The sequence below is a fragment of the Rhinoderma darwinii genome, chromosome 3 (genome assembly GCF_050947455.1).
Source record: "Rhinoderma darwinii isolate aRhiDar2 chromosome 3, aRhiDar2.hap1, whole genome shotgun sequence".
Taxonomy (NCBI): Eukaryota; Metazoa; Chordata; class Amphibia; order Anura; family Rhinodermatidae; genus Rhinoderma; species Rhinoderma darwinii.
Window position 1 is genome coordinate 143,101,924 of NC_134689.1, and position 27,252 is coordinate 143,129,175.

Genomic DNA, 27,252 nt, shown 5'->3' on the forward strand with positions numbered 1-27,252 from the left:
TTTGTTTTCCTGAAGGACCTGGAGCACCTTCCTGACATGTTCAATGTGGGAGGACCAGTCCTTGGAAAACACAAGTATGTCATCAAGGTACACTACAAGAAATACCCCCAGGTAACCTCTTAAAATCTCATTTATGAAATTCTGGAAGACCGCGGGAGCATTACACAACCCAAAGGGCATGACGAGGTATTCAAAATGACCTTCGGGCGTGTTAAACTCAGTCTTCCACTCATCCCCCTCTTTGATGCGGATAAGGTTATACGCCCCCCGTAGATCAAGTTTAGAGAACCATTGGGCCCCCTGAACCTGATTAAAGAGATCAGGAATCAAAGGAAGGGGATACTGGTTCCTTACAGTGACCTTATTCAAGTTACGGTAGTCAATGCATGACCTAAGACCACCATCCTTCTTCCCTACGAAGAAGAAGCCAGCACCTACCGGAGAAGTAGAGGGGCGAATGTAACCCTTGGCCAGGCATTCCTGGATATACTCTCTCATGGCTTCACGTTCGGGACAAGAGAGATTAAATATCCTACCCTTAGGGAGCTTAGCTCCTGGTACCAAATCGATAGCGTAATCGTATTCTCTATGAGGAGGTAACACTTCGGAGGCCTCCTTAGAGAAAACATCAGCGAAGTCCTGAACAAACTCAGGTAGCATGTTCACCTCCTCAGGGGGAGAAATAGAATTAACAGAAAAACATGACGTCAAGCATTCATTACCCCATTTGGTAAGATCCCCAGTATTCCAGTCAAACGTGGGATTATGCAACTGCAACCAGGGAAGGCCTAAAACCAAATCGGACGATAATCCCTGCATCAACAGTACAGAGCACTGCTCCAAATGTATGGAGCCAACAAGGAGTTCAAAAACAGGGGTATGCTGTGTAAAATAACCATTAGCAAGAGGAGTGGAGTCGATACCCACTACCGGGAGAGGTTTAGGCAAATCAATCAAAGGCATAGCTAGAGACATAGCAAATTCCACAGACATGATATTAGCAGAAGACCCTGAATCCACGAAGGCACTGCCGGTAGCAGACCTACCACCGAAAGAGACCTGAAAAGGAAGCAAGATTTTATTACGTTTCATATTTACGGGAAATACCTGTGCGCCCAAGTGACCTCCCCGATGATCACTTAGGCGCGGAAGTTTTCCGGCTGCTTATTCTTACGCCTAGGACAGGTGTTCACTTGATGCTTGCCATCTCCACAATAGAAGCAGAGACCATTCTTCCTGCGGAACTCTCTACGTTGTTGGGGGGACACGGAGGCCCCGAGTTGCATAGGTACCTCCGAGTCTTCCGTGGAAGAATGAAGCAACGGAACCTCGGGAGGCATGATGGGGGAGTCAGAGGAGAAAACACAAAAACGTTCAAGTTGTCGTTCCCTGAGACGTCGGTCAAGTCGTACCGCTAAAGCCATAACCTGGTCTAGGGAGTCAGAAGAGGGATAGCTAACTAGCAGGTCTTTCAGGGCGTTCGACAGACCCAACCTAAACTGGCACCTTAAGGCAGGGTCATTCCACCGAGAAGCTCCGCACCACTTCCTAAAGTCAGAGCAATACTCCTCAACAGGTCTCTTACCCTGACGTAAGGTCACCAGCTGACTCTCGGCAAAGGCAGTCCTGTCAGTCTCGTCATAAATGAGTCCAAGAGCAGAAAAGAAAAGATCAACGGAGGAAAGTTCAGGGGCGTCAGGAGCCAAGGAGAAGGCCCATTCTTGGGGCCCTTCCTGGAGCCGGGACATAATTATACCCACCCGCTGGCTCTCAGAACCTGAGGAGTGGGGCTTTAAGCGAAAATAGAGCCTACAACTCTCCAGAAAGGAGAGAAAAGTCTTCCGGTCCCCTGAGAACCGGTCAGGCAACTTGAGGTGGGGTTCAAGAGGTGAGGGGCACTACCATGGTAGCATCAGGCTGGTTGACCCTCTGAGCCAGGGCCTGGACCTGTAGGGAGAGACCCTGCATTTGCTGAGCCAGGGTCTCAAGGGGTCTATAGTAGTGTGAGGGACCAGGGTAGACTAGGTATAAGGGCTTGTGATTATGTAATGATGGGGGTAGGGAAACAGACAAGTGAGCCCTAATCTACCCGCCACTCAGTCCCTGCCTACTTGCAACGACCCGCCCTAGGCGACGGGGTACAACTGGGCGACAGTCCCTACGCTCAATAAGTGCACGACAGACAAACAGACAAGGGTACACAGAAGCAAGGGAAAAGGGGCAGTTGCCCACGGAAACACCGTGAGCAACAAGAGTGGTGAACGAGTCGAGTCAAACCAGGAGTGTACGAGGTACCAAACGCAGAGCAGGAGAGTAGTGAACAAGCCGAGTCAAACCAGGAGTGTACGAGGTACCAAACGCAGAGCAGGAGAGTAGTCAGTAAGCCAGGGTCAATATGAAGCAGGGTCAAATAGTTCAAGAAGCTGCAGCAGGGCCAGGAAACCAAACGAGAAGAATCACAAGCAAGGAGGAACAGGAAAGGCAGGTATAAATAGACAGAGGGCGGGAGCTAGCTCCGTCTGGCCAGGCTGTGATAGGCTCTCCCACTCCTATGCCTGCCATCCTGAGTGGTGGAAGATGGAGTCAGTCTCACAGACATAGAAGCAGGTGCAGACTGATTACCTATGGGCGTTGACACAGAAGCTGTGCCTGGCAGATCCTTAACAATATTGTGCTTTTGTCCTATAGTCCAGTCAGGATTGCAGCATTTTTTTCTTGATTTAAATAAAATTAATAAAATTCTCTATGAGGCTGTTCGTACAGGCTTTTGGTGCCCGTATTCTGTCAGCACAGACTGTCGCATGAAGTTCTATGGTTGTCATCGACAGAATATGGGGTGCCATAAACCTAGTGGCAACATTTTATCTTCTATATACAAACATTTATGGCCACATTGTGAACTTGATCTTCTAGGAGTGACAATAAATATTTTACATATTACCACAAATGCAGCACGTTTATTACTTACATTTACTTAATAAAAGTTGGGCTATATGATCATACAGGGGTTGTCTCATCAAGACCTTTCATTGTTCTTGCGCCACCATTGTGCTTTGCCCCTAGCTGGTTTCTGTTGACAATCCTATGTGATCATGATTTTTGTTGTGAGACTCCACTGTGGTGTTGGCTTCTGCAGTTAGGTGATGTATAGTCATTATAGATGACATGTAATGGGCAAGGATTGTCAACAAGGACTAGCAAAGGGACAAGCAGACTTGTGGTCCAATACTTTGTTCACTATAGTGAGGCTTGGTTTGTTGGCAGGCTTGCTTTACACTTCTGCCGGGACTGTTAATTTTGTTTTCTCACTTTCTTGGTGTGAGGGCGGTTTTACAGCATTGTCCACTAGTCACAGTAAAATTGCAGGAATACTTTTATTTTTTGCATATAGTACTTGTGTAAAATTGTCTTATAATTGTCCAAAGCCAGATGAACATCGTCACTCAGAGAATAAAGTGCGTGGCACAGTTATTAGTCAGTGCCCCCATGCCCATTCTCCCCTAGCTGACACAGCTACACCTTTTTGGATGGTATAGATGGCGCAGATGCTCTGTGAACAAAGCGCATAGCATTGCAAAGTACGCTGCATTGTCTCCCATGGGTGTGACCTACAATGCACCCTCTGACGGATCCATTCACAACACAGTAAGTGAACCGTGGGGACACAACGTTTGTAAGGTTTCATATGATATACATTTTTTTATATTTTTACGTGGATATAACAATGATATAATTAGGAAAGTTATGGGTAGGTAGGCAAAGTTTATTGCAGGTTAAAGCCCCCTAATGAAGCTGGATTTTGGTATACTTTATTAGTACATTGTATATGCATTTTGTTTGATTCCTTGAATTGTCGTGGGGGGTTTTAACCTCATACATCATTGTAGGAAGACATGGTTGTGTACATAGGGGTATTTTAACCTGGGATGCATATCTCATACATTGTTTTATATCTGATCAGTTGTGTATGCTATATAATCAGTAGTTTTCCCATGAGTAATTGTCCTATGTCTGTTTGCATTATACTTTGCAATTTTTGAATTTTGTATTGTGGTAATAAAGTGATTTTTTTTTACATATTTAGATGTGCAGTCTGCTATACATGTGTCCTTGCGTTGCACATTTTTTACATGTTTATTGCACATGTTGACTGCCACTCTTCCAATATCAGTTTGTGGTGCCCGCTACTCTCTTTATTGTTAAAGCAGAAATGGTGCTGTCTTGCTGATTTCTTGGCTAAGACTGCTTAGAGCCTCTGTCACTGAAGATGAAGGTATTGTAGAGATGAGCGCAACCGGAAATTGCCAAAGCAGAGGGTACATTGGGAAGACCATGGAAGCGTGCACGCATAAGGATCTGAGTGTCTTTGAAAAGGACCAAATTGTGATGGTGAGATCATCTCCATAACAACAGGTTTTGTGGGGTGTGCTCAATATGCTGTGGTTAGCACCTACCAAAAGTGGTCCAAGGAAGGACAACCGGTGAATCGGCAACAAGCAGGGGCGTAACTAGGAAAGACTGGGCCCCATAGTAAACCTTTGACTGGGCCCCCCTCCCTTTGGTGCCACACAGCCCCCATTGTAGATAGTGCCTCCTGAAGATTCTGTCACTCAGCGCCCCCTTATAGATAGTGCCCCCCTGTAGAGAGAGCCTGACTTCACTGTCCATATAAGGGCAGTGACGTCAGGGGCACCTCCTGTGGCAGAATCCCCAGCCAGCGCGTCGGCAACTCTTTGGCCGGGGATTTCGCTCCAAGAGGATTGAATGGCAGAGCAGGAAGCGGATAGTTTCCTGCTGTGCTATAGTATACAATTGTATCTGCGTCCAGAGGACGCAGATACAATTGAATGTAGCCCTTGCCGGGACAGCAATTTGCCAGGACTGTCTCTGTAAATTCGGGACAGTCCCGGAAAATTCGGGACAGTTGGCAAGTATGCACATGTATCCCCTATCCTGTGGCTAGGGGATACATGTGTTTTGTGGGACAACCCCTTTAATGACAGAGTGGGGAGATACCTCTCTGCTCTGTCACAGTGTTCAATAGTATCTGCGTCCTAAGCATGCAGATACTATTGAATGTGGCTAGCGGCACCACTGGGAATGGGGGGCTCACGCCACGGCCCCCGTAGCATCCGTTAGTTACGCCACTGGTGACAATGCTCATTCACACATGATGGGAGCAAAAGCTAGACTATTGGGTACGATCTTGCAGAAGAGCTACTGTTGCGTTTGGGGCTGCCCCAGACCAGTCAGTCAGAGTACCCATGCTGACCTCTGTCCACTGCTGAAAGCACCTACAAGGGGCACATGAGCATCAGAACTGGACCATGGAGCATTGGAAGAAGGTGGCCTCGTCTGATAAATCCCAAATTTCTTTTACATCAAATGGCCAGTGAGTGTGCGCATGCATACCTGCAGAATAGATTGCACCAGTATGCACTATGTGAAGCAGGCAAGCCAGTGAAGGCAGTGTGATACTCTAGACAATGTTCTGCTGAGAAACCTTGGGTTCTGGCACAATCATGTGGTTGTTACTTTGTCACATACCACCTACCTTAACATTGTTTCAGACTATGTATACACCTTCATGGTAGCAAAATTCCCTAACTTCCGTGGCCTGTTCAGCGGGATAATGCACACCTCATGTACAGAGATTACACCAGTATCTATGAGGGCTTTGCCTTTCATTGGTATGGCAAGCATTCTGACATATTTTTACATTTACTAAACTGTACAGATGTGAACGTATGTTTATCCTTTATGTACCCAATAAGCAAACAGATCTTTCATACAAAGCACATGTAGACTTGGCCTTAAACACATATATATATAGGCCACTAAATCAAGCAATATCAAATGTAATGAAATTCAGTGATGAAATTGGGGGAGAAAGATCGAACAATATATTTCTTTAGTGATCTGTATTTTCGGAGTGGATTTTTTTTTGTTATTTTCTGTGTTGCTAACATCACTGCACTGACCTAAGTTAAAACCCCTCTGATCTCTATTAGCAAGAACCATACAAGGAAAGAATTAAAGATGTATAATCGGTGGTAGGAATGCTCCTTTCCCTGAAGCAAATCTTAAAAAAGTCAGTCTGTTTTATTTTAAAAGCAGCTGCTCAAGAAAAAGGAACGCTAAATGTGTTTTCTAAGCAAGCTACCGTCCTATGATTATGTCTGTTCGTTTCTGCTAATATCTGTTCTGCTACCATCTCCCTACAGAAATGATAATACATTATTTTAACACCTTCCCGACCGCCAGGCGGTGCGGGTGCTTAATCTACAGAGACGTCTTTTGGCGTCGCTGCAGATCAGGCTGATGAGCGCTCGTGTGAGCACTCATCCTCTAAGCAGCTCCTGATCTTAGAGCAGCCTCCTGAACACAGCTGGGGTCGGCACACATTCGGACCCCAGCTGTTTAACCCTTTGATTACCGCGGTCCGTGACCGCGGCAAGATCAAAGGGAATTCCCCTCTTTGATCGCATCACCGGGATTCCAGTGATGCGATCAAACAATGGGGAATCCCTCTGCAGTCAGCCCTGGGGACCTACAAAAGGACCCCAGGGCTGTCTGTTCCATGTGCCTGCTGTTCGGGCACACTATGTGCTGCCCGATCAGCAGCCTGTGTCATAGTGACACAGTGTAATGTATTAGCGTACAGGAGTATGCTAATACATTACAAGTAAAAAATAAAGTTACAAATAAAGTTATCCCTTGATGGGATTAAAAAAAAAAAAGTAACAAAACAAATAAATAAATAAAAAAAGTCCCAAAAAGAGTCTTTATTTTCCATTAAATAAATTTTATTGCCCCTACACTAAATAAAAACAAAAAACCTACGCATATTAGGTATCTACACGACCGTAATAACCTCAAGAATTAATCTAATGGGTTATTTAACGTGAACGGGATAAAAAATAAACAAAAAGAACTATTCCGAGAATCGCTTTTTCCTATATTCACGCCGTAAAATTTTTTTTTTTTACCCCCATACTGGGGGAAAAAAATATACTATTTCTCTCGCATAAAACAAGGCCTCATACAGCCACGTCAATGAAAAAATAAAAAAGTTATGGCTGCTGAAACGCAGAGAGGCAAAAACAGAAAAATTTAGCTGGTCATTAAGGTCTTTTCAGGCCCGGTCATTAAGGGGTTAAGGAAATGGTCATTTTACTCTAAAGAATAGAATCTAAATAGAGCTGCAACACATTATCAACTACAAATAACCTATGCCATACATAAAATGCTGGATAAACAGACATAACAGCCAACATATGCATTACTCATTATTTGAATGGCTTTTAATCAATGTATACATTGCTGTTTTTAATGCTAGTACCATAACTTATATAGAAGAGGTATTTCACATTAATTTGCTGCAGCCTGCAAAGATCTATGACTTGTACCATTTGGATTCTCACAAACTTAACAAGACTGTGTAATCACTGTTCCTATTGGCTGAGAAAAACGCTAACCAATAGATCACCAAGAGTGCTATTTTGTTGTTATTCGTATTGGATTACATTTGGTGATGAATTAAAGTATAATGAAAAAAAAGAATAGTCTCTCTACACTGCCGCCTATAGTGACTAATCTGGAGATCAATCTCTTACTCCAAAAGGAATTTTACTATATAATTAGTAGCTAACCAATCTCAAACATTTGCGGACAGTGCTCTTTCAAGCTGATGGCACCAGAGTAAGATATCTTGTTAGTTATGTGAGATGCCATTAAACGACTTAACTAAGAACAGTACATCTCCTACAGGACACACAGCATGAAGCTAGGGAAGACTTTGAGCAAGAGAGAGAGAGAGAGGCGGGTGTGTGGGTCAGCAGAAGTGTGAATAACCGATCTTATCCCTGCTGGTTAAGCTACTTCTGGGCAGTGACAAATAAGGCCTCACAGCCTAATAACTAATGAAATCTTGTTTTTTATTTCTGAAGCAAGAGTTGTTACCTTATGTTCTGTTCAAATTGCAAGTCCTTTCTTTTCGATTTATAAAGCGCTCTAGCATCCACAGCAACTGGGCCCCAATGTATAGACGATATATCTGATATTCCGGCTGCAGCCTAATCTATTGTTCACTTCATATATTTAGCCGCGGCCGGTGCGTTGGGAGAAGGTATGAGGTGACTCTATGTTAAAAAAAGCCTAGACTCTTAGAGTTTTTAAAGTAGTGTGCTCATGCCATTAACCATTTCTAAGGTTGCTACCACTAGGCCTAACTTAGTATCCACCCCCAATTCTTAAGGTGGCCGTGTCACATTTTCAGGGGGGAGAGAATTCTGTATTAATTTATTTGGTTTTATGCCATATGACTTTATTTCTACTTGTTTACTCACAGCAATGTTGTCACTCAGCCTGATCTTATTTTTCCTTATCCAAACATTAAGTTGGCTCAATGTTCCATGTTACCGTCCTCTATATAGTGGTTAAAAGGTTCCAATTTATAGTGTATCCAGTGTGTATCGAGCTGGGGTTTTTCTGAGTCAACGCCTGGCAGAAGATGCTAACCATCCTACATACCTCCCTCAAGCTTCTATCAAAACTCAGGGGAAGGCACTGAGCAGAAATAGAAGTGAAAAAAATAACACCCCCCCCCCCTTCATATATTGGATGCTTACTTATGGGGTTTTACATACCAATATTGTATGTTCATTAAATATGTCCATGGTAGGCATTGTAAAAATCCTGTGATCGTATATTTACAATCTAGGCAAGGGTAAAGGTCATCTATTTGACATCATGTACATGTTGTGATATAATCATGTGACTGAAATGTCCATGGTTTCTCGCTTTATGGGTTCTCACAAGAGCAGATGCACATCCACCCCTAATTTTTATGAAAGAATGGTGTGGGTTTTCACAACACTTAGCGGAAATATTATTAGTACAGCTGCTAAATTATTAAGAAGCTTCTTTTAATTATTCCAGAAAAAAAAGTAACACAGAAAACCCTAAAAGAGTAATCATTAGTTTTTTTTCTGAATTGTTTAAAAAAACAAACAAAACTATAACTTAAAAAAAAATCATTGTGACAGACTTCCTCAGCTTTATTCTATTAATCATTTTGTTTAAACTTGTTTTGCTTGAACTTTAATAGAAACATTTTAGATGCATCTTGTATTCAATAACCATTGCCACATTTCTCAGCGGCTGAGGTTTTTGGGGACATATTTGTTCCAACACAGTTGTAGTCTTTAACAGTACCTTCCTGGTCTTCCTGACGAAGCTTGAGCAAAACACACTTTGGGGTACTGGACAATGTGGTGCAAAATTAAATTATGGTGTTTGATGGGTGATCTTCATCTAATGTGTTTTTTTTACTTTGGGATTAATGCTGCATGATATACAATTGCATGCAGCAATAATGATTTGTTGCTAGAGGCCTGATATTCATCTTTATCGATTGATTTCCACTGCAATAGTTGTATATTTTGTGCACTTATATGAATTGGTACTGTATTTATGCCTAACCCTGCACCAATGGCGCTGCTAGGGTCTTATAAGATCAGGGGCACAAGCCCCGAGACATATACTCCCCCCCCCACCCCCCCAAAAAAGAAATACATTTTTACATACATATTGGAGATAGCCTATCTATAAGACTAAGGCTCCTATAGCTACACCACTGGATAGAGTTGGATGCATTGTCTCAGCAGACAGTATCATACATGATAGGCTTAGATACATGGCCCCAGCAGACAGTATCACACATGATAGGCTTAGATACATGGCCCCAGCAAACAGCATCACACATGATAGGCTTAGATACATAGCCCCAGCAGACAGTAACACACATGATAGGCTTAGATACATGGCCCCAGCAGACAGTATCACACATGATATGCTTAGATACATGGCCCCAGCAGATAGTATCATACATAATAGACTTAGGGCTCATTCAGACAAGCGTGATTCTCGTCCTTGTGGTCCTCGTCCAGCACACGGACCCATTGATATCAATGGGGCTATTCACACATGCGTGAGTTTTCACACAGCGCGTGTCCGTTGCGTGAAACTCACTGCATGTCCTATATTGGTGCGTTTTCACGCACCTAGTCACCCATTGAAGTCAATGGGTGCGTGAAAACCACACGGACGCACATCCGTGTGCTGTCCATGATTTACATAACAATTACACTGAAAAAAAAGTACTTGCAAGTGCATGAAAAACACATGCCACACGAAAAGCACATTGATGCAAAATGCAACGCACACAGACAGATTTACACACGTTTTTTTTACGCATGTAAATCTGTCACACTTGTGTGAATTTAGCCTTAGATACAGGGCCCCAGCAGTAAGTATCCTTGTACTAAACCTCAGCAAAGTTATGTCTTGGGGCTCTAATCAAAGACACCTGTAGAGAGTTCCCCACACAACCCCCCTGTATATAGTGTCATAACCCACCTGTAGGGTTCCACACACAGTCTCCCTGCGATACATCCCCCTTGTAGACAGTGCCATGCAGTCCCCTGTCCCACATACCCACCTTGTCTCAGTAGACAGTATCATACATGATAGGCTTAGATACATGGCCCCAGCAGATAGTATCACACATGATAGGCTTAGATACATGGCCCCAGCAGACAGTATCACACATGATAGGCTTAGATACATGGCCCACCAGACAGTATCACACATGATAGACTTAGATACAGGGCCCCAGCAGTAAGTTTCCTTGTACTAACATATGTTCACCCCCCCCAAAAAAAATGTGTGTGCGTGTATATATGTATATATATATATATATATATATATATATATATATATATATATCTATAGGAGACAGCATATCTATAGCACTATGACCCTATAGCAATGGATAGGATTAGATACAGTGGCTCAGCAGACAGTATCATACATAATTGGATTAGATACAGTGGCTCAGCAAACAGTATCACACATGACAGGATTAGATATAGGGCTCAGCTCACTGACATTGCTGTATCTAAGCCTAACATGTGGTAGGCTTCGATATAGGGTCCAAAGACAGTATCACACATGGGCCCTGTATCTAAGCCTACCACCTGTTTTACTACAGTTTTTTTGTGTGTGTGTTTTTTTACAGGTTCGGTCGTTGGACTATGTCGGATTCGAGGACTACTTCGATGACGGCTTTTTTATTCTCAATAAAATGGTTATGAGGGTTGTGTGGGGGTTTTTTATTTCAATAAAATACTTTTTCTATGTCCTTGTATTTTTTTAAACTTTATTACTACCGCCTTAGTAATGGCCGCTGGCTGAATGACAGCGCCCATTACTAAGGCAGGGCTTAGTGTTAGCCAGTGAAAAGGCTAACACTAACCCCCATTATTACACCGATACCCACCGCCACCAGGCGTACCGGGAAGAGCTGAGTACGATCCAGTATCCGACCATCTGTAGTAATGTACGGGCACCCGGGCGGCCGCAGGCTGGTATTACTAGGCTGGGTAAGGCCGGAAACCTTGGTCCTTCCCACCCTGGTAATGCTAGGCTGCTGCTGCTGTGTTGTATCTGGCTGGTTATCCAAAATGGGGGGTGTCCGCACGTTTTTCCCATTAAAAAAAATAAATTACGTCGTATTGCCCCTATTTTTGATAACCAGCCAGATACAATACAGCAGCAGCCTAGCATTACCAGGGTGGGAAGGGCCACTGTTTCTGGCCTTTCCCAACATAATAATACCAGCCTGCAGCCGCCCCAGTGCCCAACCATCACTACAGATGGTCGGGTACTGGATCTTACCTGGCGCTTCCCGGCACCCCTGGTGGTGTTGGGTATCGGGCTAATAATGGGGGTTAGCGTTAGCCTCTGCACTGGCTTACACTAAACCCCGCCTTAGTAATGGACGCTGTCAATCAGCCAGCAGCCATTACTAAGGCGGTAGTAATGAAGTTTAAAAGAAGATACAAAGACATAGAAAAAATATTTTATTGAAATAAAAAAAAATAAAAAACACACAACCCTCATTAACCATTTTATTGAGAATAAAAAAAGCTGTCATTGAAGTAGTCTTCGAATCCGATGTAGTCCAACGACCGAACATGTCGAATATGTCTTCACAGTACTGTTACACTTACTCTCCACTTCGGCTCCGGGTGTAGAGGATCTCTCGACACCATCCAGCGTCATGACGTCACGATGCGAGAAGACGTCAGAACTTCCGCTGCGCTTGGGAAGGAAGGTAAGTATGGTGGTATTACTATAGTAACAGGGGCCTGTGTATTTTATTACATAGGCCCCAGTTACTATTTTTGTAGACGCGGTGCAGGGGGCCACGGCCCGGTCGCAAGTGCGACCTCTGCCCGGTAGCAAGTGCGACCTCTTCCCGGTCGCAAGCTGTAGAGGCAGTCGCCCGGGGATCTGGGGCACTGGGCCAAACATCCGGGGCTTGGGCCCCGGAGGTCCGGTGCTAGCGACGCCCCTGCCCTGCACCATATCTTGTCATACATTATCTGTTTTTAATGGCTGTTTTTAAAGTGGTTTTTTTTGGGTGTGTTTACATATTGCATTTAATAAAGTTATATTTATATGATTTATTTGGATACATTGTCTTATTATATTGTAGAAAGTATTTCCTCAAGGGATATTGTAAGTTTCTAGTACCTTCCTGGGTTTCCAATGAAGAGTTTTCAACTATTGTGCATATATGGCCATATTGTCACCCTCGGCATATCAGGGCATAGATGGCTAGTATAAATTATACTTGTAAAATAATAATTAAAGACTAACTCCCTTACTTTATTGCCATATTTGCTGAATCCATTACCAAGCTTAAATTATTACTTCAGTCAGGTAGGATGTAGCATACGGTTAGGAACATGACATCATAGATCATGAGTGAAGCAGATAAAGATTTTTCCTGAAAATCATTGCAAGCCCCAAGCTCCTAGGCTTTTTAATTTCTCGGTGGAGCTATTCATATCAACTGAAATTGTCTATTCTTATTTTTATGCCAACTCACAAACTAACATATTACATTGTTTACTTCACATACTGCAACAAGAGTTTCCTTAAAAGACCGAAGGTTTTGTCTTTCATTTTCCATCCTACTCACTCCTTTTCCATCATATCCTAATATTTTTTTGTTGTTGCTACATTTTTGAATAAATATATCAGAAAAAATTGTAACATACCTGGGTATGGAATATGAAACCAGGGTGAATTGTTTATTGCATCAATGTTAATATCAGTCCGAGCAGAAAATCCATAGCCTGCTGGGCTTTTTGGAAACACATTGAAGTGTGTTAAAATAAAACAGATCAGCCAGGATAAACACATCCCCAATAATACCTTAAAAAAAGTAAAAAAAATAATTATATATATATATACATTCCTTGTGTAAATGATGCTTGTTTATATTTTTACAAGTTCAGAACAGCTGATAAATACATATCGAAAACTCACTATGGTATTATTCAATGTTATGATCTATATATAATTCTTATAAATTCTTGGCTTTCAAGAGCACTGCTGTCATCATTAACCCATTGAGGACTTGGTCAATATTGGTCGTAAGGACAAGAACAATTTTTAATTTTGTCTCTTGATTTCCCAAGGTTATAACTTTTGTATTTTTTTGTTTAACGTAGTTGAATTATTCCGGTACTCATGTGTTAGCATTTAATTTCTATTAAATTAATAAAATAAATGTTATTTTTTCAAAAATGCAGCAAATAAAACAACTATTCTGCTGCAGTTTTTTTTGTTGTTTTTTTACGTCATACACCGATTATTATAATTGATGTTAGAAATTTTATGTGCACAAGGTTACGGTCGTGTGATTACAAAATATGTATAGATTATTTTATATTCTCGGAATTACATTTTATAAAGTTTCTTCATTCTTCAATTAAGACTTTTTTAAATTGTTTTTATTCCCATAGGGGGATTTTTAATCAAGATATACAGTGAAGGAAATAAGTATTTGATCCTTTGCTGATTTTGTAAGTTTGCCCACTATCAAAGACATGAACAGTCTAGAATTTTTAGGCTAGGTTAATTTTACCAGTGAGAGATAGATTATATAAAAAAAAAAAAAAGAAAATCACATTGTCAAAATTATATATATTTATTTGCATTGTGCACAGAGAAATAAGTATTTGATCCCTTTGGCAAACAAGACTTAATACTTGGTGGCAAAACCCTTGTTGGCAAGCACAGCAGTCAGATGTTTTTTGTAGTTAATGATGAGGTTTGCACACATGTTAGATGGAATTTTGGCCCACTCCTCTTTGCAGATCATCTGTAAATCATTAAGATTTCGAGGCTGTCGCTTGGCAACTCGAATCTTCAGCTCCCTCCATAAGTTTTCGATGGGATTAAGGTCTGGAGACTGGCTAGGCCACTCCATTACCTTAATGTGCTTCTTTTTGAGCCACTCCTTTGTTGCCTTGGCTGTATGTTTCGGGTCATTGTCGTGCTGGAAGACCTAGCCACGAGCCATTTTTAATGTCCTGGTGGAGGGAAGGAGGTTGTCACTCAGGATTTGACGGTACATGGCTCCATCCATTCTCCCATTGATGCGGTGAAGTAGTCCTGTGCCCTTAGCAGAGAAACACCCCCAAAACATAATGTTTCCACCTCCATGCTTGACAGTGGGGACCGTGTTCTTTGGGTCATAGGCAGCATTTCTCTTCCTCCAAACACGGCGAGTTGAGTTAATGCCAAAGAGCTTAATTTTAGTCTCATCTGACCACAGCACCTTCTCCCAATCACTCTCAGAATCATCCAGATGTTCATTTGCAAACTTCAGACGGGCCTGTACATGTGCCTTCTTGAGCAGGGGGACCTTGTGGGCACTGCAGGATTTTAATCCATTATGGCGTAATGTGTTACCAATGGTTTTCTTGGTGACTGTGGTCCCAGCTGCCTTGAGATCATTAACAAGTTCCCCCCGTGTAGTTTTCGGCTGAGCTCTCACCTTCCTCAGGATCAAGGATACCCCACGAGGTGAGATTTTGCATGGAGCCCCAGATCGATGTCGATTGACAGTCATTTTGTATGTCTTCCATTTTCTTACTATTGCACCAACAGTTGTCTCCTAATCACCCAGCGTCTTACTTATGGTTTTGTAGCCCATTCCAGCCTTGTGCAGGTCTATGATCTTGTCCCTGACATCCTTAGGAAGCTCTTTGGTCTTGCCCATGTTGTAGAGGTTAGTCAGACTGATTAATTGAGTCTGTGGACAGGAGTCTTTTATACAGGTGACTATGTAAGACAGCTGTCTTTAATGCAGGCACCAAGTTGATTTGGAGCGTGTAACTGTTCTGGAGGAGGCTGAACTCTTAATGGTTGGTAGGGGATCAAATACTTATTTCTCTGTGCAAAATGCAAATAAATATATATAATTTTCACAATGTGATTTTCTTTATTTTTTTTTATATAATCTATCTCTCACTGGTAAAATTAACCTAGCCTAAAAATTCTAGACTGTTCATGACTTTGACAGTGGGCAAACTTACAAAATCAGCAAGGGATCAAATACTTATTTCCTCCACTGTATATTTTTTAACTATTATGTACTGGCTAGTACATCAGCCTATGTACTTATAGTACACAGGCAGTGCTTAGGGTATACCTAAGTATGCCCTAACAGTAGGGAATATAAGTAGGGAATAAGTCCTGCGGTCCTTCAATGGACCTGAATCTCTCCCATTATATGCTGTAATCAGTATTGATTGCAGCATAGAAAAGGTTAAATGATGAAAATCTGAGGTTTTTCTGGTCGCACGGGCATAGCGACAGGAACTTAAACACTTTATATTAAAAAATTGCATCGCTTTTCATTACGTACATTATACACTTATGAAGGTTTATTTACATAACAGACAACCGCAAATCCAATCAAAATCTACATGACTCAAGTTTGGCGTAACATTTTTCAAAGTACCTTCATGTTGCACCTACATGAATCCACAAATCTTAAAAATGGGGATTTATTAAGCAGGGTTCTCCAGAAGCTGTTTAATCCCAGTAAATTATTTTCCCTATCTAAGTTCTCTATCTAACTTACTGGTGACCACCATCTCTACACACTACTAAACAAATCCTTATATATCAGCTTGTCAGGGCACAGAAGTGTTGCCAGTAGTGATACATGACCTTTCTGGCCTTTAGTGAAGTCAGTCTTTATTTATGATGAAAAGCTTATATATCAACGCATTTCTCTGCTAATATTACAATATTACAATAACCACACCAAATTTTAATCTTAATAATTATATAGCTTGAAATTTGTGTTTAAAATTTTTCAACAGCTAACTGCATGTTATGTAAAAATATCTGAGTACATAATAGTGTACAGTCCTGGCCAAAAGTTTTGAGACAGACACAAATTTGCTGCCTCATTATTTAAAGGCAATTTGCATGAACTCTAGATTGTTATGAAGTATGGGAGGACCAATGGCGGATCATCATATGGGCGAACTGCACATAATCATTAAAACTATGCAGCACACTTGCGCTACTAACTGTCGCTGCGGAGATTGGGAGAAGGTGCAGGGAGAGCAATTCAGGGCAGGCTTGGCCCGGATAGTGAAAGCTAGCAGACGTTAAGCACCTCTGCTAGTGTTTAGGACACGCCTCTCTACATAAACGTGCTCCGAATACTGTTACATAGTCCAAAGGACCTTTGATGATGTCATGCCCATGTCACCCCCACCCACCAATCAGGTCATTCTACCACAGTGAAGAAGCAGAATATCTGCAGGGGAGAAGGCCCGCCCACCAGTGAGGTCTTTACACAGAGCCCCAGGCTGGTGAGTGCTTTTCCAAACCACCATCCCTTCATCCCTCCCACCATCTCTTCATCAATTCACCCCTCCATTATCCCCTGCCTTCATCACTCCCTCCCTTCATCCTTCCATCACTCACTCCCTCCCTTCATCCCTCCCTCCATCTCTTCATCCCTCCATCACTCCCTGCCTCCATCACTCCATCCCTACATCCCTCCATCACTCCCTCCCTCGATCCCTCCATCATACACTCCCTCCATCCCTCCATCACTCACTCCCTCCATCACTCCCTCCCTCCCTTCATCACTCCCTTCATCCCTCCATAACACCCTCCCTTCGTCCCTCCATCACTCCCTCCATCACTCACTCCCTACATCCCTCCATCACTCACTCCCTCCCTCCCTTCATCCCTCCATCACTCCCTCCCTGAATTACTGCAGTGTGTGGGGCTATCTACAGGGGGCTGTGTGTGGCGCTATCTACAGGGGGCAGTGTGTGGCGCTATCAACAGGGGGTGGTGTGTGGCTCTATCCACAGGGGCGGTGTGTGGCGCTATCTACAGGGGGTTGTGTGGCGCTCTCTACAGGGGGGGCTGTGTAGCGCTATATATAGGTAGGGCTGTGTGTGATGCTGTCTGCAGGGGATGTGTGTGGCACTATCGATAGGGAGTGTGTGGCGCTATCTATAGGGGGTGTGAGGCGGTATCTACAGGGGGATATGTGTGGCGCTATCTACAGGGGCTGTGTGTGTGATGCTATCTACAGGGGGATGTGTGTGATGCTATCTATAGGGGCTATGTGGCGCTATCTACAGGGGGATGTGTGTTTGAAGCTATCTACAGGGGGTCTGTTTGGCGCTATCTACAGGGGATGTATGTGGCACTATCTACAGGGGGATGTGTGTGGTGCCATCTACAGGGGGATGTGTGTGTCGCTATCTACAGGGAGATGAGTGTGGTGCTATCTATAGGGGCTGTATGTGTGACGCTATCTACATGGGGCTGTGAGTGGCGCTATCTACAGTGGCTCTGTGTGGCACTATCTACAGCGGGTGGTGTGTGGCTCTATCTACAGGGACGGTGTGTGGCGCTATCTACAGGGGGTTGTGTGGCGCTCTCTACAGGGGTGGCTGTGTAGCACTATATATAGGTAGGTGTAAAGGATCTGCCAGGCACAGCTTCTGTGTCAACGCCCATAGGTAATCAGTCTGCACCTGCTTCTATGTCTGTGAGACTGACTCCATCTTCCACCACTCAGGATGGCAGGCTTAGGAGTGGGAGAGCCTATCACAGCCTGGCCAGACGGAGCTAGCTCCCGCCCTCTGTCTATTTATTCCTGCCTTTCCTGTTCCTCCTTGCTTGTGATTCTTCTCTGTTGGTTTCCTGGCCCTGCTGCAGCTTCTTGAACTACTTATCCTCTGCTTGTGATTGACCTTGGCTTTTCTGACCACTCTTCTGCTCTGCGTATTTGTACCTCGCTCATCTCCTGGTTTGACTCAGCTCGTTCACCTCGCTTGTTGCTCACTGTGTTCTGTGGGCAACTTCCCCATTTCCCTTGCTTCTTTGTACCCTTGTCTGTTTGTCTGTCATGCACCTATTGAGTGTAGGGACTGTCGCCCAGTTGTACCCCGTCGCCTAGGGCGGGTCGTTGCAAGTAGGCAGGGACTGAGTGGCGGGTAGATTAGGGCTCACTTGTCTGTTTCCCCATCCCCACCATTACATAATCACAAGCCCATATACCTAGTCTACCCTGGTCCCTGACACTACTATGGACCCCCTTGAGACCCTGGCTCAGCAAATGCATGGCCTCTCCCTACAGGTCCAGGCCCTGGCTCAGAGGGTTAACCAGCCTGATGCTACCATGGTAGTGCCCCTCACCTCATCTCTTGAACCCCACCTCAAGTTGCCTGAACGGTTCTCAGGGGACCGGAAGACTTTTTTCTCCTTTCGGGAGAGTTGTAGGCTCTATTTTCGCTTAAAGCCCCACTCCTCAGGTTCTGAGAGCCAGCGGGTGGGTATAATTATATCCCGGCTCCAGGAAGGGCCCCAAGAATGGGCCTTCTCCTTGGCTCCTGACGCCCCGGAACTTTCCTCCGTTGATTTTTTATTTTCTGCTCTCGGACTCATTTATGACGAGACTGACAAGACTGCCTTTGCCGAGAGTCAGCTGGTGACCTTACGTCAGGGTAAGAGACCTGTTGAGGAGTATTGTTCTGACTTTAGGAAGTGGTGCGTAGCTTCTCGGTGGAATGACCCTGCCTTAAGGTGCCAGTTTAGGTTGGGTCTGTCGAACGCCCTGAAAGACCTACTAGTTAGCTATCCCTCTTCTGACTCCCTAGACCAGGTTATGGCTTTAGTGGTACGACTTGACCGACGTCTTAGGGAACGACGACTTGAAAGTTTTTGTGTTTTCTCCTCTGACTCCCCCATGATGCCTCCCGAGGTTCCGTTGCTTCGTTCTTCCACGGAAGACTCGGAGGTACCTATGCAACTCGGGGCCTCCGTGTCCCCCCAACAACGTAGAGAGTTCCGCAGGAAGAATGGTCTCTGCTTCTACTGTGGGGATGACAAGCATCAAGTGAACAACTGTCCTAGGCGTAAGAACAAGCAGCCGGAAAACTTCCGCGCCTAAGTGATCATCGGGGAGGTCACTTGGGCGCACAGGTATTTCCCGTAAATATAAAACGTAATAAAATCTTGCTTCCCTTTCATGTCTCTTTTGGTGGTAGGTCTGCTACTGGCAGTGCCTTCGTGGATTCAGGGTCTTCTGCTAATATCATGTCTGTGGAATTTGCTATGTCTCTAGCTATGCCTTTGATTAATTTGCCTAAACCTGTCCCGGTAGTCGGTATCGACTCCACTCCTCTTGCTAATGGTTATTTTACACAGCATACCCCTGTTTTTGAACTCCTTGTTGGCTCTATGCATTTGGAGCAGTGATCTGTACTATTGATGCAGGGATTATCGTCCGATTTGGTTTTAGGCCTTCCCTGGTTGCAGTTGCATAATCCCACGTTTGACTGGAATACTGGGGATCTTACCAAATGGGGTAATGAATGCTTGACGTCATGTTTCTCTGTTAATTCTATTTCTCCTCCTGAGGAGGTGAACACGCTACCTGAGTTTGTTCAGGACTTCGCTGATGTTTTCTCTAAGGAGGCCTCCGAAGTGTTACCTCCTCATAAAGAATACGATTGCGCAATCGATTTGGTACCAGGAGCTAAGCTCCCTAAGGGTAGGATATTTAATCTCTCTTGTCCCGAACGTGAAGCCATGAGAGAGTATATCCAGGAATGCCTGGCCAAGGGTTACATTCGCCCCTCTACTTCTCCGGTAGGTGCTGGCTTCTTCTTCGTAGGGAAGAAGGATGGTGGTCTTAGGCCATGCATTGACTACCGAAACTTGAATAAGGTCACTGTAAGGTACCAGTATCCCCTTCCTTTGATTCCTGATCTGTTTAATCAGGTTCAGGGGGCCCAATGATTCTCTAAGTTTAATCTACGGGGGGCCTATAACCTTATTCGCATCAAAGTGGGGGATGAGTGGAAGACTGCGTTTAACACGCCTGAAGGTCATTTCAAATACCTCGTCGTGCCCTTTGGGTTGTGTAATGCCGCGGTCTTCCAGAATTTCATAAATGAGATTTTAAGAGACTACCTGGGGGTATTTCTTGTAGTGTACCTTGATGACATACTGGTGTTTTCCAAGGACTTGTCCTCCCACATTGAGCATGTCAGGAAGGTGCTCCAGGTCCTTCGGGAAAACAAACTGTTTGTGAAAACCGAAAAATTTGTGTTTGGGGTGCAGGAGATACCATTGTTGGGTCAAATCCTCACTCCTCATGAATTCCGCATGGACCCCGCCAAGGTCCAGGCTGTGGCGGAATGGGTCCAACCTGCCTCCCTGAAGGCGTTACAGTGCTTCCTGGGGTTCGCTAATTATTACAGGAGATTTATTGCTAATTTCTCGGTCATCGCTAAGCCTCTTACGGATCTCACTCGCAAAGGTGCTGATCTCCTCCACTGGCCTCCTGAGGCTGTTCAGGCTTTTGAGGTCCTTAAGAAGTGCTTTATCTCGGCCCCAGTGTTGGTTCAGCCCAAACAAATGGAGCCATTTATCGTGGAGGTTGACGCGTCCGAGGTGGGAGTGGGGGCTGTCTTGTCCCAGGGTACCAGGTCCCTCACCCATCTCCGTTTCTGTGCTTACTTCTCCAGGAAGTTTTCACCCACTGAGAGTAACTATGATAATGGCAACGGCAAACTCTTAGCCATTAAATGGGCATTTGAAGAGTGGCGCCACTTCCTGGAGGGGGCTAGGCACCAGGTAACGGTCCTTACCGACCACAATAATCTGGTTTTCCTAGAATCTGCCCGGAGGCTAAACCCGAGACAAGCTCGATGGGCGTTGTTTTTTACCATATTCAACTTTTTGGTCACCTATAGGGCTGGGTCTAAAAATATTAAGGCTGATGCACTGTCGCGTAGCTTCATGGCCAGCCCTCCTTCGGAGGAAGATCCTACTTGCATTTTGCCTCCAGGTATAATCATTTCCTCTATTGATTCTGATTTAGTCTCTGAAATTGCGGCTGATCAAGGTTCAGCTCCCGGGAACCTTCCTGAGAACAAGCTGCTTGTTCCCCTGCAATTCCGGCTAAGGGTACTTAGGGAAAATCATGACTCCGCACTATCTGGTCATCCAGGCATCCTGGGTACCAAGCACCTCATTGCCAGAAACTGTTGGTGGCCTGGGTTGCCTAAAGATGTTAAGGCCTACGTCGCCGCTTGTGAAGTTTGTGCTAGGTCCAAAACTCCCAGGTCCCGACCAGCGGGCTTACTACGTTCTTTGCCCATTCCCCAGAGACCTTGGACCCATATCTCCATGGATTTTATCACCGATTTGCCTCCATCTCAAGGCAAGTCGGTGGTGTGGGTTGTAGTAGACCGCTTCAGTAAGATGTGCCACTTTGTGCCCCTCAAGAAACTACCCAATGCTAAGACGTTAGCTACCTTGTTTGTCAAACACATCCTGCGTCTCCATGGGGTCCCTGTCAATATTGTTTCTGACAGAGGGGTACAATTTGTTTCACTGTTTTGGAGAGCCTTCTGTAAAAAATGGAGATTGATCTGTCCTTCTCCTCTGCCTTCGATCCTGAAACTAATGGCCAAACTGAGAGGACTAATCAGTCCCTAGATCAATATTTAAGGTGTTTTATCTCTGACTGTCAATATGATTGGGTCTCATTCATTCCCCTCGCCGAATTTTCCCTTAATAACCGGGTCAGTAACTCGTCAGGGGTCTCCCCCTTCTTCTGTAATTTTGGGTTTAATCCACGGTTCTCCTCCGTTTCACCTGGTAGTTCCAACAATCGCGAGGTAGAGGTTGTCCATCGGGAACTGTGCACAGTCTGGGCCCAGGTTCAGAAGAACCTAGAGGCTTCCCAGAGCATACAAAAAACACATGCAGATAGAAGACGTTCTGCTAACCCCTTGTTTATGGTCGGGGATCTGGTGTGGCTATCGTCAAAAAATTGGCGCCTTAAAGTCCCGTCCAAGAAGTTTGCTCCCCGGTTTATAGGGCCGTACAAGGTCATTAAAGTCCTCAATCCTGTCTCCTTCCGACTGGAGTCACCGCCATCTTTTCGAGTACACGACGTGTTTAATGCCTCCCTCCTTAAACGCTGCTTCCCGTCCTTGGTTCCCTCGAGGAAACCTCCGGTCCCTGTTCTCACCCCTGAGGGGGTAGAATTCGAGGTGGCCAAGATTGTGGACGGCAAGATGGTCCAAGGCTCCCTCCAGTACCTGGTCCATTGGAGAGGATACGGGCCTGAGGAGAGGACTTGGGTACCCGCCCGGGATGTTCACGCTGGGGTATTGGTCAGGAGGTTTCACCTTCGTTTCCCCAATAAACCAGGTCCACCTAGAAAGGGTCCGGTGGCCCTTCATAAAAGGGGGGGTACTGTAAAGGATCTGCCAGGCACAGCTTCTGTGTCAACGCCCATAGGTAATCAGTCTGCACCGGCTTCTATGTCTGTGAGACTGACTCCATCTTCCACCACTCAGGATGGCAGGCTTAGGAGTGGGAGAGCCTATCACAGCCTGGCCAGACGGAGCTAGCTCCCGCCCTCTGTCTATTTATTCCTGCCTTTCCTGTTCCTCCTTGCTTGTGATTCCTCTCTGTTGGTTTCCTGGCCCTGCTGCAGCTTCTTGAACTACTTATCCTCTGCTTGTGATTGACCTTGGCTTTTCTGACCACTCTTCTGCTCTGCGTATTTATACCTCGCTCATCTCCTGGTTTGACTCAGCTCGTTCACCTCGCTTGTTGCTCACGGTGTTCCGTGGGCAACTTCCCCATTTCCCTTGCTTCTTTGTACCCTTGTCTGTTTGTCTGTCGTGCACCTATTGAGTGTAGGGACTGTCGCCCAGTTGTACCCCGTCGCCTAGGGCGGGTCGTTGCAAGTAGGCAGGGACTGAGTGGCGGGTAGATTAGGGCTCACTTGTCTGTTTCCCCATCCCCACCATTACAGTAGGGCTGGAGGGGGATGTGTGTGGCGCTATCTATAGGGGGTGTGTGGCGCTATCTGTAGGGGGTGTGTAGCGGTAACTACAGGGAGATGTGTGTGGCGCTATCTACAGGGGCTGTGTATGTGTGACGCTATCTACAGGGGGATGTGTGTGGCGCTATCTACAGGGGGATGTGTGTGTAACGCTATCTACAGGAGGTCTGTGTGGCGCTATCTACAGGGGGCTGTGTGTGGCGCTATCTATAGGGGGTGTGTGGCGGTATCTACATGGGGATGTGTGTGACGCTATCTACAGGGGCTGTGTGTGTGACGCTATCTACAGGGGCTGTGTGTGTAATGCTATCTACAGGGGGCTGTGTGTGTGACACTATCTAAAGGGGCTGTGTGTGTGACGCTATTACAGGGGCTGTGTGTGACCCTATCTACAGTGGCTGTGTGTGTGACGCTATCTACAGTGACTGTGTGTGGCACTATCTACAGGGGCCTTTGTGCATGTGGTGCTTTACTTTACAGTGTTTGACACAATTATATTCAGTGGCGCAGTGTATGGTGCTATTATATTTAGAGGCACAGTGTTTGGCACCATGATAATTTTATCTTCGTTTATAGGTGTGGAAATGTTGGAAAAGTGAGGAGCAGAAGACATCTGAGTGGCAAATTCTGCAGAAATCGGTCATGGCCGGGAGAAGTCCATATGAAGTCTGGACCGGATGGAGAAGGAAAGAGGAAAAAAGTTACTAGAATCTGAGAAGTCGTCACCTGTGAGTCACTAGATTTATAGAGAATCTGTCACCACACCTGGCATGTTTATTATAGGAAATACTTGTGTTTCACAAAAAGTCTTTGTGCAGTCCAGGACTGATAGACAAATGCTTGTTACCATTCCCCTTGTCAGGAGGATGTGTCCCTGCACAGTGTGATACTGTCAGCGATGGTTGGAGACTTTCAGCATGTAGGGACACAGTCCTTTGACAAGGGGAATCGTTACACCCATTTGTTAATGCTTGCACAAAAAGGTAGAGTTAACAATAGTTACGGCGCGGCATCAATACATATGTGGTATCATATGTGCAGTGTGTTTTGACACTGTATAACCTACTTTAAACTTATTACTAGATTATTGTGATACACAAATCGAGAAAAGTGGGATTTATCATGACCAATTAATTATTTTATATGTCTGACAAAAAAAAATAATTGAAATGACAAAGTAAAAGTTATATTTTATCAAAAACACCGGATTTATCATATTTATCTGTTATGAAGCATGATCAGATAAATTACAAATAATTGGAAAGTCATTCCTAGCCATGAAAATTAACTTATTCACAAAAACCCCATTTCCACTGCATTTCTTCCCTGCCACAATATGACCTGCTGACATAATTTCAGTGATCTTCTCGTTAGCTCAGGAGAAAGTTTTAATGAGGACAGGGCAGCTGATGTAACTCTGTCATGCGGATTGAATTATAAGAGCAGAGTGGTTGCTTTAAAATGTGGATGGTGCTTGAAATCATTGTCTTCTTTTGTTAACCATGGTTATCTCCAAGGAAACACGTGCAGTCATCATTGCTTTGTATCAAAAAGGATTTACAGGCAAGGACATTGTTGCTTGTAAGAGTGCCCCTAAATCAACCATTTGTCAGATCATCAAGAACATCAAGGAGAGAGGTTTAATTGCTGTGAAGAACGTCAGGGTTCCCAAGAAGGTCCAGCAAGTGCCAGGACTGTTTGCTAAAGAGGATTCAGCTACGGGATCAGTTCAACACCAGTGCAGAGCTTCCTCAGGAATGGCAGCAGGCAGGTGTCAGAACATCTGCATGCAAAGTGAGGCGAAGGCTTGTGGAGGCTAGCCTGGTGTCGAGAAGGGCAGCAAATAAGCCACTTCTCTCCAAGAAAAACATCACGGATAGACTGACATTCTCCGGGAAATACAGGGATTGGACTGCAGAGGACTGGGGCAAAGTTATTTTCTTTGATGATGCCCCCTTCAGACTGTTTGGGACATCTGGAAGAATGACTGGCTGGAGAAAAAAAGGTGAGCGCTACCTGTGTATTTGCCAACAGTAAAGCATGCTGAGACCATTCATGTGTGGGGTTGCTTTTCATCCAAGGAAGTGGGCTCACTCAAGATTTGTCTATGAACACTTCCATTAATAAAGAATGGTATCTAAACATCCTCCAAGAGCAACTTCTCCCAACTATACATGAGCAACTTGGTGATGAACAGTGTTTTTTCCAGCATGATGGAGCACCATGTCACAAGGCAAAAGAGATAACTAAATGGCTTGGTGAAAAACACATTGAAATTTTGGGTTCATGGCCAGGAAACTCCCCAGATCTCAATCCCATTGAGAACCTGTGGTCAATCTTCAAAAAGCGGATGGACAAACAAAAACACAGCAATTGTGGATCGCCATCAGTCAGGATTTGGCCCAGAAGCAGATATCGAGAATGTCAGGGCGAATTTCAGAAGTGGTAAAAAGAAGGGTCAACACTGCAAATATTGAGTCTTTGTATTTGTCAATAAAAGTTTAAAAACGTATGAAATGCTTATAATTGTACTTCGGTATACCATAGAAAAATCTGACCAAAAGATCTAAAAACACTGAAGCAGCAAACTTTGTGAAAACCAAAATTTGTGTCAATCTCAAAAATTTTGGGCAGGACTGTAGTTCCACTTCTGTAACACATAGACACATTTACAGACAGCATTATAATTATACAGCTATACTGCTTTATGGCTATATATGCTGCGCCTCACAACTCGCACATTTTCCCTCCATGTTTCTACACACTGCACATGCACTATACTGCCCCCTATGTTTCGCACATTTTATTTCCACTTGTATATTATACACTATTTTATTTCTTTACTACACATCCATACCCATGCACCACACTCCACTCCCCTCTATGCTAGTGGGAGTGGTTATTATTATTTAATGCACCTGATCACTCTCCTTCAGCAGCATTTCTGACCTGTCCCAGTCCTGTTGGGAACGGGTTATTACCTACCCTTTATGTAAGTATGGCCTTCTCTGTGTGTTTTTTATGTATATTAATGTCCCCCTGTTTTTATCTATAATGTTTGTACATTAGGAACAAAAAGTTCCAGTAAGGGACTCGCAAGTGTGGGTATCCGTGACGATGATTGCGAGCTTGCGTTCTTTTAGCCAAAATTACTACCAATACCCCATGTTTTTTTCCATGGTTACTTACACCGTATATTTTTTTCAGGACACGGCCAGGTCTTATAATGCTGGGAGAGCATTGTGTGCTGTTATCTGCCATAGCAAGCAGTTCAGCCCGCTCTATCTAATAAAATGACGTTACAAATAGGATGCTATACGGCTATATATGCTGCGCCTCACGACTCGCACATTATCCCTCCATGTTCTTACACACTGCACATGCACTATACTGCACCCTATGTTTCGCACATTTTATTTCCACTTGTATATTATACACTATTTAATTTCTTTACTACACATCCATACCCATGCACCACACGCTACTCCCCTCTAGGCTAGTGGGAATGGTTATTATTATTTAATGCACCTGATCACTCTCCTTCAGCAGCATTTCTGACCTGTTTGTGTCCTGTTGGGAATGGGTTTTTACCTGCCCTCTATGTAAGTATGGCATTCTCTGTGTGTTTTTTGAGCATTATAATTTGGCAAACACACCATCCTGGCACATACATTTTTAGGAGAAAGCTCTGCTTTAAAAAATACCACTGCTCAGGAAATAGTTTGTATTTGATCTTTCTCTGACAAATTTTACCCTTTATCTCTTAAAATTTTCTCTGAATTTTCTATTAAATATTTATTTACTTTCCCTTTTATCAAACCTGTTCTTTCTTGCTGTTTTTATAAAATCTGAACTGTAATAATATTACATTTTTAAAAGAATTATTACCATATGAAGATGGAAATATTATATAGCAGAATTTACCATTACTTCTTACAAATAGGACCTTTAAAATTGTGGCAGCATATCTG

At 44.1% G+C, this 27,252-nt stretch overlaps 1 protein-coding gene across 1 annotated transcript in view; it reads right to left on the reverse strand.

Annotated features, from left to right (window-relative positions):
- The window catches only part of LOC142750390 (solute carrier family 23 member 1-like), a 272,481-nt gene that overhangs the window by 153,093 nt on the left and 92,136 nt on the right, over window positions 1–27,252 (reverse strand). The window contains exon 6 of the mRNA XM_075859393.1: window positions 13,131–13,287. Within this exon, the coding sequence (XP_075715508.1) occupies window positions 13,131–13,287 (157 nt within the window). The remainder of the gene's footprint in view (window positions 1–13,130; window positions 13,288–27,252) is intronic.